This window comes from Theropithecus gelada, chromosome 9 (assembly GCF_003255815.1).
Source record: "Theropithecus gelada isolate Dixy chromosome 9, Tgel_1.0, whole genome shotgun sequence".
NCBI classification, from domain to species: Eukaryota; Metazoa; Chordata; class Mammalia; order Primates; family Cercopithecidae; genus Theropithecus; species Theropithecus gelada.
In genome coordinates, this window is record NC_037677.1 from 116,525,240 (window position 1) to 116,539,649 (window position 14,410).

General features: G+C 40.1%; 1 protein-coding gene across 3 annotated transcripts in view; it reads left to right on the plus strand.

The window, feature by feature from the left end:
* The window catches only part of SEC23IP (SEC23 interacting protein), a 52,917-nt gene extending 39,289 nt beyond the window's left edge, over window positions 1-13,628 (plus strand). For 2 of the 3 annotated variants that reach the window (XM_025396534.1, XM_025396536.1), the window contains 6 exons: window positions 601-756; window positions 1,330-1,432; window positions 3,161-3,346; window positions 4,325-4,487; window positions 5,006-5,107; window positions 12,085-13,628. In XM_025396534.1, coding sequence (XP_025252319.1) covers window positions 601-756; window positions 1,330-1,432; window positions 3,161-3,346; window positions 4,325-4,487; window positions 5,006-5,087 — 690 coding nt within the window. In that variant the 3' untranslated portion in view covers window positions 5,088-5,107; window positions 12,085-13,628. The remainder of the gene's footprint in view (window positions 1-600; window positions 757-1,329; window positions 1,433-3,160; window positions 3,347-4,324; window positions 4,488-5,005; window positions 5,108-12,084) is intronic. The other variant, XM_025396535.1, reaches the window with a different exon arrangement.
* Window positions 13,629-14,410: the final 782 nt, after the last annotated feature.

Consider the following 14,410-nt stretch of genomic DNA (forward strand, 5'->3'; position numbering starts at 1 on the left):
AAAAAAAAAAAAAAAAAAAAAAAGAAACTTGCCCAAGGTCACACAGTGAATGAAACCATGATTCAGACCCAGGCAGTTTGAGTTTAGAAGTCTAAAGTTTTAACCATATTTATAACCATAATAAATATAGTAATTCTTATAGACTATTATGCTGTGCTAGACAATAAGTAAAAGTATAGCCAGAGGATATAATAGTCTATAAAGATTTTAAAGATAAATTTTTTAGTACTTTTTTTTTTTTTTTTGAGATGGAGTCTTGCTCAGTCACCTAGGCTGGAGTGCAGTGGCGCGATCTTGGCTCACTGCAACCTCCGCCTCCCAGGTTCAAGCGATTCTCCTGCCTTAGCCTCCTGAGTAGCTGGGACTACAGGTGCATGCCACCACACCTGACTAATTGTTCTATATTTTTGGTAGAGACAGGGTTTCACTGTGTTAGCCAGTATGGTTTCCATCTCCTGATCTCGTGATCTGCCCACCTTGGCCTCCCAAAGTGCTGGGATTATAGGCATGAGCCACTATGCCCGGCCTGAAGATTCAAAAGAATTTTCTACTATGTGACATTGGAACAATCATCTTTTATTGTTATTTGATTCTTTCCAGGTTTCTGTTGCTTACAACTCATTAGATTTTGAACCAGAGATATTCTTTGCCTTGGGGTCTCCAATTGCTATGTTTCTCACTATTCGAGGAGTTGATAGGATAGATGAGAATTACAGCCTTCCCACCTGTAAAGGGTTCTTCAATATTTATCATCCGGTGAGTAATTGAATTTACTTTCTTTTTTAAAATCTTTTTTTCTTTTTTTTAACATTTTTTACTTTTTTATAGAGATGGGGTCTTACTATGTTGACCACGCTGGTCTCAAACTCTTGGCCTCAAGTGATCCTTCCATCTCAGCCTCCCAAATTGCTAGGATTATAGGCATGAACCACTGTGCCTGGCCTTTTACTTTCTTTTTGAAGAAGAAGATGAAGAAGCTGTCCTCTTTATCCTAATAAATTCTCATATTCTTATTTCTTGGGAATTAATACCTATCTTGATTTTATAAGATTCAGCTCTGTGTTCTAAGAGGTATAGTCTGACACTTTCCAATAAACTTATTTATCAAAAACCTTTGTTCAGGGAAATAATTCTTTTGCTTTGCTTGCAAAGTAATCTTACACACAAACTAGAAAATCTTTTCATAAGTGTCAGTATTTGAATAAGGTGTGGAGAAAAATAAAAATCTCTGGTTTGCCATGTATCCATTTTCTTACCCAGTGAAGGCATATAATTCAAAACAGCTTTCATAAATTTCTTTTATTTATTCATAAATTCTTCTATTTATAGCTTGATCCAGTGGCATATAGATTAGAACCTATGATTGTTCCAGATTTGGACCTAAAAGCTGTTCTCATTCCACATCACAAAGGCAGAAAAAGACTTCATTTAGGTAAAAAGCAAATACTATAAAAACTTTTTTTCCTGTCATTTGTAATCTGTAATGAATTATGAAAATTTTGACACTAAATCGTCTCTGAGAGAATTAATATTATTTAAGTGCCTACTATGTTCAGAACTTTTAAACTAAGAATTTGGAAGAGCTTTAACAAAGTTACAAATGAATTCTTTCTCTTTGATGGCATTCTAATTGTTGAGGTAATTAGGAGTAGGGAGAAGTTGGTAATAAGGCGATAAGATGCATAATTAGATTTTGATAGAGTTTGGTTATAAGTTTTGGAATTAGGAAGAAGAAGAGTTTTTAAAGTAATGACCAGACCTTCAAGAAAGAAACTTGATGTTGTCTAAGTGAGCTGTTATTTTCTTGCTAACTAGACACACTTTTCTGGTAGAAAAAATTCATTAAACATAATGGATTGGTGATTCCAAGTAGAATTAGGTTTCTCTCCTTCCTGTTAATGGTGTATATTAACCCTACATTTAAAAGTTTGGGTGGAAGGGATGGGAGGGGTAGAAGAGAAGGAAAAGTGATCGTGCACTCTTATGTGAAAGTGTGTTTTTTTTTTTTTGTTTTGCTAACATGCGTTTTAAAAATATTGAACTCTTTTTTAGTTAAAATAAGACATGTGTTTGATAACTTAGAGACCTTGAATTCACACATGATTATTAGACAACAGTAGAAAAAGTGAAGGAGCAGGGGTTTCTTCATTTCTAATTTGGAGTTTAAGTTGTGGTTTTATCAGAATGTTTAATTCTCCACTTGAACCTGGGAGGTGAAGGTAGCAGTGAGCTGAGATCGTGCTACTGCACTCCAGTCTCCATGAGACTCCGTCTCAAAAAAAAAAAAAAAAAAAAAGAATCTTAAATTCCCAAAACCACTTCCTGTTTACGGATTAGAAAAACAGTGATTTTTAAATCTCGTAGGCCTCTTTTTATTTTTATTTGTTATTTAAAATAGAGACAGGGTCTCACTATGTTGCCCAGGCTGGTCTTGAACTTCAGACCTCAAATGATTTTTCCATCTTGGCTTCCCAAAGTTTCGGGATTACTAGTGTGAGCTACTGTGTCTGACCCTGGTGCTTAAACTTACAGTAAAAAAAAAAAAGGGGGGGGGAAGCATAACAATGTGCTTACTTTTTTTTTGAGTTGGAGTCTTGCTCTGTTGCCCAGGATGGACTGCAGTGACACGATCTCGGCTCACTGCAAGCTCCGCCCCCCAGGTTCCTGCCATTCTCCTGCCTCAGCCTCCCTAGTAGCTGGGACTACAGGCGCCCGCCACCTCGCCCGGCTAGTCTTTTTGTATTTTTTAGTAGAGATGGGGTTTCACCGGGTTAGCCAGGATGGTCTCGATCTCCTGACCTCGTGATCCGCCTGCCTCGGCCTCCCAAAGTGCTGGGATTACAGGCGTGAGGCACCACGCCTGGCCGAATGTGCTTGTATTTTTATGGTATTTGAACTTCTTTTATTTGGAAAGAGGAAATTTATAGATTTTGGCTGGATCAAGTTTAGTCATTAAAAACAAAAAAAACAAAAAACAGAATAAGACTCTCCATGACATTTTAACATCTTGGTTCTTGGCTGAGGCACTCCATATATTTGACATTTAAAAGAGGAAGAAGCAGTCTTATCCTGTCTGAGAAGAGTGTTAACTTGTAATTTTTGTGAGGCAGAAGTTTACCCAGTGACTGATTAACTTGTTGTGTCATCTTAATCTCTTTAGAATTGAAAGAAAGTCTCTCTCGTATGGGATCTGATTTGAAGCAGGGTTTTATTAGCTCTCTCAAAAGTGCTTGGCAGACGTTAAATGAGTTTGCCCGTGCTCATACCTCTTCAACCCAGTTGCAAGAAGAGTTGGAGAAGGTGGCCAATCAGATCAAAGAAGAAGAAGAAAAGCAAGTAGTTGAAGGTAAATTTGACATTTGAGGCATTTTCTAATACAAATGTTTTATATGAACATAATACTTAAAAGTTATATGATGATGCGTTTCCTTTCTAGACTTTTTGGTTAAATTATAGAAGCTCTTTAAAGGAAAATCTGTTAAGATAAACTGTACTGTCAATTGCATTACTTCAAAACCCATGCCATCTTTTTTTAGTGGGTTTTTATCTGATAGTTACTGAACTTTTCCCTCTGCAATTTAAAAATTGTATTGAGATTCCTAAGGCCAGAGTGGAATATCTGAGTTGAGAACTCAGTTTGTTTTAGTGTTTGCATTTTAAAGACTCACTCGGGGCCGGGCGCGGTGGCTCACGCCTGTAATCCCAGCACTTTGGGAGGCCGAGGCGGGTGGATCACAAGGTCAGGAGATCGAGACCACGGTGAAACCTCGTCTCTACTAAAAATACAAAAAATTAGCCGGGCGCGGTTGTGGGCGCCTGTAGTCCCAGCTACTCGGGAGGCTGAGGCAGGAGAATGGCGGGAACCCGGGAGGCGGAGCTTGCAGTGAGCTGAGATCCGGCCACTGCACTCCAGCCTGGGGGACAGAGCGAGATTCCGTCTCAAAAAAAAAAAAAGACTCACTCGGAGTTGTTTTTTCCTGATACTGTTGTTTATCTATGTTACAGACTTGACATACAATGTGAAAGTCATTGTGCCATGATGTTTTTTGACTTTTTCAGATTCTAATCCTATTTCCTTTCTTTCTGCAATGCTTTCTCACCCCTTAATCTTCACAACTTCTCTCAGCTTGTTGGCTCTTTCTCCTCTCTCTTGGGTAACCGGCCCCTCTTCCCCTGACTCTTTGGAGAACCAGGAGTGAGCCTGGTAGCTCCTCAGGTTGCTACCTGTGTCAAGCAGTATTCTCATTGAGCCCAGAAAGTCAGCTAAAGTCAAAGGATAATGATTAAGTGATTGACTTTGATATTGAAATGGTTTAAATTCTAGCAGAAAAGGTTGTTGAAAGTCCAGATTTTTCCAAGGATGAGGACTACTTAGGAAAGGTTGGAATGCTAAATGGAGGCCGTCGAATTGACTACGTTCTCCAAGAAAAACCAATAGAGAGTTTTAATGAATATCTTTTCGCTCTTCAGAGTCACTTATGCTATTGGTAAGTGTTCTTAAATTTGGTAACATTTGAGTGGGCTTTTGGTGCTACCACGTGTAGCAATTTTAGTTTTAGTGAGATTCTTTTACTGATACTATGTGCTATGAATATTCATTTGAACTCCTATATATTCAGAATCGTTATTTTTCCTCTTTAGTTACCCACAAGATGGCAGTATGTCATCTGCTTTTGACCAAAGACCCTTGGTTCTTGCACAGTTTTTGTGGGAATGCCTTTCACAGTGGGAGTGGTAGGGACTTTGAAATCGGTCATTCTTTCCTGTATCCCTGTCACCAAGGAGAATTGCAGCACAACTGTTTAGGAGCTAATCAGTATCCATCTGGTTTTTAAGGACAGCTCTGAGATTACACTGCTTTATTTATTACACTGAGATTACATTGCTATCATTTGCCCTTCTTAGATAGAGTTGAATAGAATAGAACCTGCATTTTCCACCATTGTGCGTAGAAGTTAATTTCTACTAATTGTCTCTTAAGTAAATATGCTTTTCCTTTTCATAGGGAATCTGAAGATACTGCTCTGTTATTACTTAAAGAAATTTATCGAACAATGAACATTAGTCCAGAACAGCCCCAGCATTGATCAAACTTCAGTTTTACTGTGTGAGTTTATTCCTTATTGAATGTATAAATTCTGAATGTTTGCATTCTCAAATCTGTTGTGTGGAGTTGATGTTGACTGATTTTGCTTTTTTCTGTTTCCTCTGAGTTTTTGTTGTCGTTTTTAAAAATTTACAGTAGAGACATTAAGGAAGATAATTGGTTTGTAATTTACACTTCTGATTTATTACAGTCTTCTTTCTAAATTTACATAGAATTTGAGTTCATTTATTTTTAGTTTCTTTTTAAAATAGATTCCGAAGAATATCAGTTAGGAATTCCTTTGGCTGCAGGTTCACAGAACCCAGTTTACAATACATTAAACAAATAGAGGTTTATTTTTATTCTGTAACAAGAAGGGTTCCTCTGTTGAATGACTTCACCAGACACCCAGAGTGCTCACATCTTCCCACCTGAATGTTGGCTCTTGCTGCCTCCTAGTTACAAGATGCCCCCATAGTTGCAGATACCATGCCTATATTCACAACATAAATAAGAGGGAAGAGGGGAGAGGGTAGTACTCCTCACATCTGTCGCTCTCTTAATTAGGGAAGCAGAAGCTTGTCCAAAAATTTACTCATACCTATTGACTAGGCCTGTGTCTAATGTCCAATATCTCCAGTCTGTATGAAAGATTGTAGAAGTGATATTTTGAGCATTCCCAATCTTTATAGAGGGAAAGAATAGAGAAGGAGGTTAAGTCTGTGATGGGTCGGCCGACCTGCAACTCAGCGACACTCTGTATTCTTAACTGTCCTCCTGAGACACCAGATACCTGTTTTTCCTTACTAGATTATGCATCACTTTTAAAAATAACTAATGTGTTTTTTACAAAGTTAGAAATTTTAAAGCCTTTGAAAGAACCAGATACAAAATGCTGAGCTCTAAGTTACTGAAATCAAAGGAAGTTCCTGCCATTTTTGGTTTTCTAATTGTAAGTGGTAGATGAACATTCCTTCAGCCTCATCTTCTGCCTCCTCGTCTTAGAGAGGTAACTACTTTTAGTAGGGTTTCCTTAGAGAAATTTTTTTGGTTCCATTTCCAAAATTAAACTTGTAACAAAGTAAAAGAGAACTAAAGTGTAGGCCAGGCATGGTGTCTCACGCCTCTAATCCCAGCACTTTGGGAGGCCAAGGCCCGCAGATCACCTGAGGTCAGGAGTTTGAGACCAGTCTGGCCAACATAGTGAAACGCCGTCTCTACTAAAAATACAAAAAATTAGCCGGGTGTGGTGGCGGGTGTCTGTAGTTGGGAAATGCAAGGCCAGAAGTGAAAGATTGCTCTCCCATAACTCACCCCCAACCTCCCTGCCTGAGGCAACCAGTGTTCCAAGTTTTGTGTATCCTTCCAGATATCTGTTAACATATCACACACACTTTTAAGTTTTTCTTTTTTAAAAGACAAAAGAGGCTGGGCGCGGTGGCTCACGCCTGTGATCCCAGCACTTTGGGAGGCTGAGGCAGGTGGATTACTTGAGGTTAGGAGTTCAAGACTAGCCTGGCTAACATGGTGAAACCCTGTCTCTACTAAAAATACAAAAATTAGCCAGGCATGGTAGTGGGCGCCTGTAATCCCAGCAACTCAGGAGGCTGAGGCAGGAGAATCGCTTGAACCCAGGAGGTGGAGGTTGCAGTGAGCTGAGATTGCGCCACTGTACTCCGGCCTGGGTGACAGAGTCCATCTCAAAAAAAAGACAAATGATAGCAAAATTGACACACCATTATTACCTTTGTATCTTTGAGATTGTCCCATATCTATCCATCCATCCATTCATCCATCTGTCTGCCCATCCATCCATTCATCCATCTGTCCAGTATCTGTTGAGCACCTTACTTAAGTGCCAGGTGCTATTTTAGGTATTGGTCTTCACAGCAGTGGACCAAAGCCTCTGCCCTCAAGGACCTTTTTTCCTCTAATGGAAGGCAGACAGCACGTGGACAATTGAAATGTACCACATGGTAAAGATTGAGCAGCTGGACAAGGAGGAGAGGAATTCATTTGGGGTGGGAGCAAGTTGTTATTATATATGAGATGGCAAGGGACCCCCTTCACGGGCAAAGTGTCATTTGAGCAAGTGAGCCAGGTGGATATCTGGAGGAAGAAGACCATTTCAGGTGGAGAGAAAAATCTGGATCAGACCATGAGAGTGACCTTGTTCTTTTTATGTATTCTATTGACTGTTGCACCATATTTGCTTAACCAGTCCCTACTCATGGGCATTTCAGTTATTCTAATCTTTCATTAGTAGGAACAGTACTACAGTGATACATGATATTTTAATAGTTGCATTTCATTCCATTTTATAGTTCTTGTATTAAAATACTTAATTTTACCCCATTGTTGGGTGTTAGGTGATTTTCCAAATTTTCTCCATTATAAATAACTCTGATATGTAGTTTTACATACTTTTTGCCCATCTCTGCTTTGGATACATTCTTAGACGTAGTGTTCTTATTTCTGAGAATATTGCATATTTTTAAAAGATTTTTGGCCGGGTGTGGTGGCTCATGCCTGTAATCCCAGCTTGAGAGGCCGAGGCAGGCAGATCACTTGAGGTCAGGAGTTTGAGACCAGCCTGGCTGACATAGTGAAACCCCATCTCTACTAAAAATACAAAAAAATTAGCCAGGTGTGATCTCACCTACTTGGGAGGCTGAGGCAAGAGGATCACTTAAAACCCAGGAGGTGGAGGTTGCAGTGAGCTGAGATTGCGCCACTGCACTCCAGCCTGGGCAATAGTGCAAGATTCTGCCTCAAAAAAAAGAAAAGCTTTTTGATCCCTACATTTTGCTAAATTGCATTCCAGAAAAGTTGCTCAGTTTTCATATTTACCATCAGTATGTAAAGGCCAGTATTCTTGCACTCTTGGAAACAGTGGGTATTACTAATTTTTTTTTTTAATATATATTTTTTGAGATGAAGTCTCACTGTCGCCCAGGCTGGAGTGCAGTGGCACATCTCAGCTGACTGCAAGCTCCGCCTCCTGGGTCGTGCCATTCTTCTGCCTCAGCCTCCCGAGTAGCTGGGACTACAAGTGCCTGCCACCATGCCCGGCTAATTTTTTGTATTTTTTTAGTAGGGACAGGGTGTCACCATGTTAACCAGGATGGTCTTGATCTCCTGACCTCGTGATCAGCCCACCTTGGCCTCCCAAAGTGCTGGGATTACAGGCGTGAGCGCCCGGCCGGTATTACTGATTTAAAAATTTTTTTTGCCAATTTGGTAGCCAGAAATTGTTATAATACCATTTTTACTTACTTTTCTATTACTAGTGAAGTTGAGCTCTTTGAGTGTATCTTAACTGGCTGATTATGTTTCTTTTGTCAGTTGCCTGTTCTTGACCTTTATGCATTTTCTTGGAGGTATGGGGTAGGGTCCTTTTCTTTCTTATGGATTTATAAATATGATATTTAAGGATATCAGCCTTTGTCATTTTCTTTTAGTTCTTTTTTTTTTCTTTCCCATTTGGCTTTGTAATTTAGAAGAGTAAGGTGTAGAAAACAATTTAACTTTTTTCTTACATAATCATTTCTGTCTGTGCCATATATTGAATAATGTACCCTTTTGTCATTGGTTTGATGTTTTTATCATAAGCCAAATATTTTGCTGCTGTTTGACATTTTAATTAATATTTGTTTCCTAGGCTTTCTCATCTCTTCTAGCGATTTATTTGTCTGTGGTACTTCATTGATTTCAAGTCATATATTTTCCACATTTTAACATCTTTAAATTTGTAATGCATCTTTTTTTTTTTTTTTTTTTTGAGACGGAGTCTCGCTCTGCCGCCCAGGCTGGAGTGCAGTGGCCGGATCTCAGCTCACTGCAAGCTCCGCCTCCCGGGTTCATGCCATTCTCCTGCCTCAGCCTCCCGAGTAGCTGGGACTACAGGCGCCCGCCACCTCGCCCGGCTAGTTTTTTGTATTTTTTAGTAGAGACGGGGTTTCACCGTGTCAGCCAGGATAGTCTCGATCTCCTGACCTCGTGATCCGCCCGTCTCGGCCTCCCAAAGTGCTGGGATTACAGGCTTGAGCCACCGCGCCCGGCCCTTTTTTTTTTTTTTGAGACAGAGTCTCGCTTAGTCGCCCAGGCTGGAGTGCAGTGGCGCAATCTCGGCTCACTGCAAGCTCCGCCTCCCGGGTTCACGCCATTCTCCTGCCTCAGCCTCCCGAGTGGCTGGGACTACAGGCGCCCGCCGCCTCGCCCGGCTAATTTTTTGCATTTTTAGTAGAGACGGAGTTTTACCGTGTTAGCCAGGATGGTCTCGATCTCCTGACCTCGGGATCCACCCGCCTCGGCCTCCCAAAGTGCTGGGATTACAGGCGTGAGCCACCGCGCCCGGCCTGTAATGCATCTTAAAATCAGCTGCTGGGGCTGGTGCAGTGTCTCCTACACTGTGGGAGGATTACTTGAGCCCAGGAGTTTGAGACCAGCCTGGGTAACATAGTGAAACCTCGTCTCTTTAAAAAAAAAAAAAAAAAAAAAAAAAAAAGAGAAAATTTAAGTCAGCTGTTGTCTTAACGGAAGCTGAGTTCTTTATGAGAAGCCATACATTTTCTTCTGCTGGTTACTGGGGGAAGGGCTTTACCAACCTGCCTCTGCTTAAGCTAATTTCTCTGCTTGAGATTTTTTAGGACTATGCTGATAGTGTGAATTCAGCACCCAAAATTTGCAGGGATTATCAGTTCAGATATCGGAGTTTTTATTCCCATTTTCCATTGTCAAGGAAGAGTAGTGCAGGCCTCTTTGCCATCCCTTATGCATATAGTTGCTTGTTTTTATCCTGCACTGAGACTATAGATGTTTGGTACCCCCACTTTTTGTGAGGGCTTTTCCTTTGAGACTTCCTTTCTGGGCATCTTTTTATGGTACATAACAGTGAAGTGTCACAGTCGATGGTGTCTTAGATTTGGTGAAATACGGTGTTTTAATAATTGTAATTTTATGCATAATATCTGGCAGTAGAAGTTCTCAGTATACCATAGTTTTCGCAATTATCCCGAATGAAGTTGGAAATAATTTAAGTTCCCCTGACGCTCTCTCCCCCAACAAAACAAAGCAAAACAAACAAAACCAAAAGAATAGTAATTCTAGGATTTTGCCATCACCTTTTATGAAAAACTCAGCAAGAACCTTCTATTTCACATATGATTCGTTCACTGTAATTGTTTTATTTATTTTTTCCTATACTTGGCTGTACAATTTAGTCAAGAATTTAAGTTTCTAATACTGTACTAATATCGTAAGATAATCCATTTAAAATGTTAACAGTCATTCTATACATGGTTCATTCAAGCTTAGAGCAGTTTCGCTGAATGGTTGTTTTATGTTTATGTCTTTTTAAGGATTGTTCTTTGAAAAGCCTCAAATTGGCCAGGCGTGGTGGCTTATACCTGTAATCTTAGCACTTTGGAGACTGAGGCAGGCAGATTGCTTGAGTTCAGGAGTTTGAGACCAGCTGAGCAACATAGCAACACCTCGTCTCTACTAAAAGTAAAAAAAAAAAAAAAATCACTGGGGGCATGATGGTGTGCACCTGTAGTCCCAGCAACTTGGGAGGCTGAGGTGAGAGGATTGCTGGAGTTTGGGAGATTGAGGCTACAGTGAGCTGTGATCATGCCACTGCACTCCAGCCTGGATTGTAGAGTGAGACCCTGTCTCAAAAATAAATAATTAAATAAAAATTAAAAAGCCTCAAGTTAACATGGCAGATAACTAATTTTATTTTTCATTAATATTTTATTTTAGCCGGGCGCCGTGGCTCACGCCTGTAATCCCAGCACTTTTGGAAGCCGAGGCCGGCGGGTCATGAGGTCAGGAGTTTGAGACCAGCTTGGCCAACATGGTGAAACCTTGTCTCTATTAAAAATACAAAAATTAGCCAGGCATGGTAGCATGCGCCTGTAGTCCCAGCTACTCGGGAGGCTGAGGCAAGAGAATATTTTGAACTTGGGAGGTGGAGGGTGCAGTGATCCAAGATCGCGCCATTGCACTTCAGCCGGGGCGACAGGGCGAGACTCTGTCTCAAAGAAGAAAAATAAAATAAAATACCTTATTTTAATTTTTCGAGAAGGGGTCTCACTCTGTCACCCATCTTGGAGTGCAGTGGTGTGATCTTGGCTCACTGCAACCTCTGCCTCCTGGGCTCAAGTGATCCTCCTAACTCAGCGTCTCGAGAGGCTGGGACCACAGGTGTGTGCCACAACGCCCGGCTAATTTTTTTATTTTTTGGTAGAGACGGGGTTTCCCCAAGTTGCCCAGGCTGGTTTCAAACTTCTGAGCAGAGATGATCCCCTTGCCTTGGGAGATGATCCACTCGCCTTGGCCTGCCGCAGTGCTGGGATTACAGGAATGAGCCACAACACCTGGCCATAACTAACTTTAAATTGTGTCTTTTACTCTCTGTACTGGCTTTGCTATGAAGATTATCATGCTGGTTAATCTTACTGAGTGTTTCCTGGGCACTCTTGTCCCTTTGGAAGGCCTGTCTGAGGACTTGCTCGCAGGCTGTGCTCTTTGGAGGCGGTTTGCAGTGTTTGTCAGTAAAGTTGAGCACTGGTGGATTGTCCGTTCTTTTTTTTTTTTTTTTTTTTTTGAGATGCAGTCTTGGTCTGTCCCCAAGGCTGGAGTGCAGTAGCGCGATCTTGGCTCACTGCAAGCTCCGCCTCCTGGGTTCATGCCATTCTCCTGCCTCAGCCTCCTGAGTAACTGGGACTACAGGCGCCCACCACCATGCCCGGGTAATTTTTTGTATTTTCAGTAGAGATGGGGTTTCATCGTGTTAGCCAGGATGGTCTCAATCTCCTGACCTCGTGATCTGCCTGCCTCGGCCTCCCAAAGTGGTGGGATTACAGGCCTGAACCACTGCACCTGGTCAGTTGTCCATTCTTTTGCTTAAGAAAAGACAATGATGCATTATATTTGACCGTAAATTTGTAAAGTTCACTTATGTTTTTGTTTTTGTTTTTTTTCCTCTTTTTAAGATTTTCTTGTCTGCACAGAAAATCCCAGTACAACTTCTAATGCTGAGAAAATCCTCAGAGGACGTTCCCACTTTGCTCCTGTGATGGATGACAGAAGAGCGATTCATCAACAATTGCTCAGCCACAATCCTCGGATATAGGGATTCAAAAGACAGTACACAGAACTAAGACAGTGAAAAAAATCAGTACCACATTTGGACAGTATCGGTGAGAAAACGTAATTATAGAAATGATGCCATGACAAATTCCACAGATCAGTTTAGTTGTATAGTTGTTAAAGTTATATGTGATATCAATGAAGAAATATTTGTAGCATGTAAACGGTTATTTCTGTTTCTTAAGAAGTATTATTAGTGGGCTATTAAACTTGAATTTTTCTTTTTATTAATGCAGTATGTTTTTTTTTTATTCAAGTATGAACTTGTTGAGAAACTATAGTAATATGATTTTTAAGAGATTTATGTTCTACTTTAAATGTGAATTGTACTTCTGAGCTGCCTTAATGCAAGATCATTTATATTTGTTAAGAGGAAATAATCAAGATCACTCATATCCCAACTGAATCTGAGGTTTTATAAATCTCTCAAACTATTGCTGAGAGCCTGATTGTGGAAGGAAGTGAGATGCACCTTATTTTCCAGAAGTCCTGTGAAGCGCTCTCCTAGCATATCCATTTCCAGGAGGAGAAGTGAGCAGATGAGAGGTTTTCCATTTTGTCATCCAAGGTAGCTGTGCAATTGCCTTGTTGCTGAAGTTCCAATAATGTGAAAACCAAAGTAGAGGTTTTTTTTTCTTCTTCTTTTTGCTTTGTATTAATTTCACTTATACCAAAGTGTTTGAAAGTATGAAATGTATTGCTTCTGGGCTATATAAGGCTACTTCACGACAAGACTGCTTTGTAATATTTCATTTTGTTTTACTATAAATTCAAATTATCTAAATATTTTCCTAATACTACATGGGAATGCTGATTTTCTTCTTTTGTTACGTAGTGGAAATATTTTGCATTGTTTACATAGTTCTCATGGAACATGGAAATTTTTGAAAGTGATATATGATACACATTTTTTGTGTATATATTCTAATTAGTGTGAATAAAGCAGTAACATTAATGCATTTTTTTAAGCAGCAAACTTCTGTATTTCTCTTGTCTTCCTTAAAAGTATCCCCATGAACTCAGTGTTTATTCCCTTTGTATTGTGAGTATCTGCTTATATGGTCAATACATAGTGTTAGCATTGGCTCTTAATGGTAGAATTAGAACAGCAAAATTTTAAGAACTGTAACTGACTCCAGACAACATAGATTTCAGCCACCTCATTCTACAGCTGAGGCCAGGACACTAAATGCCTTTCCCAGACTGGGTAGTGGCAGATCTGGGATAGAATATGGTTTTCTTGATTCCCTTTCAGCCTTCATTTCTCTCTCTCAGGACTACTACTTTTTAATTAATTTTCACTTAACTTCCCAATACTGATGAAATAAAGAAAAGAGAGGATTATTTATATATATTTCAATAAAATCCAGTTTGATTTTTCAATTTACATCTGGTTTTGTTTGTGTCATTCAGCCTGTCTTGTTGGGCAGAGAAGGACCAGCGTTCGTAGAAGAAGCATATGGCAACTAAGTGGCAGCAGTCTTGCCCTTTCCTTTTAATACTTGAGGAAACAGAAAATAGAATTTTTGGGTGATTCTGCCTGTGGATATATACATACATACATACAGATATACGTATGTATGTATGTATGTATTACTATTCAATCTCTTAAAAATTAAAACAAACAGTAGGTCCCCTGAGGGCAGAGTCAATGAACATATTATTCACTGTTGTAACCACCTTGCAGGATTTCAGTCTATAGGTGAGAGTCCAGCTGCTAAGTGAAGCTTGACCTCTGCCTCTTCCTCAGGAGCAACTCATCCCCTGACAACCTCCCCTCCCAGCCCCTAATCTGGTTTAATGCCCTCCTCTTCCGGAGATAAAGAAAGTCATGTCTCTAGTTATTCCAGAAATGTTTCATGTGTAGAGTTTGGCACAAAAATTTAAAGGCACCAGCATCTGAAATCAAAGGTGAAAGAGTCGTCACAGTACTGATGAAGACACCCAGGCCTCGTCTGCTGTGTTAACGTGCTGTATGACAAGAAGAACCTGCTTTCCAAGTCTGCTGGACATGTGTGCTTCTTGAATCCAACCAGACAAGCATGTTTTCTCAAAACCACAGTATAAGACAAGGCAACTGCACAGATTCGAGTGATTTTTGAGGTAAGTATGTTATTGGAAAGGGGTGACCTATATAGAACCTTGAACATGAAAAGGAGGAGATGCCGC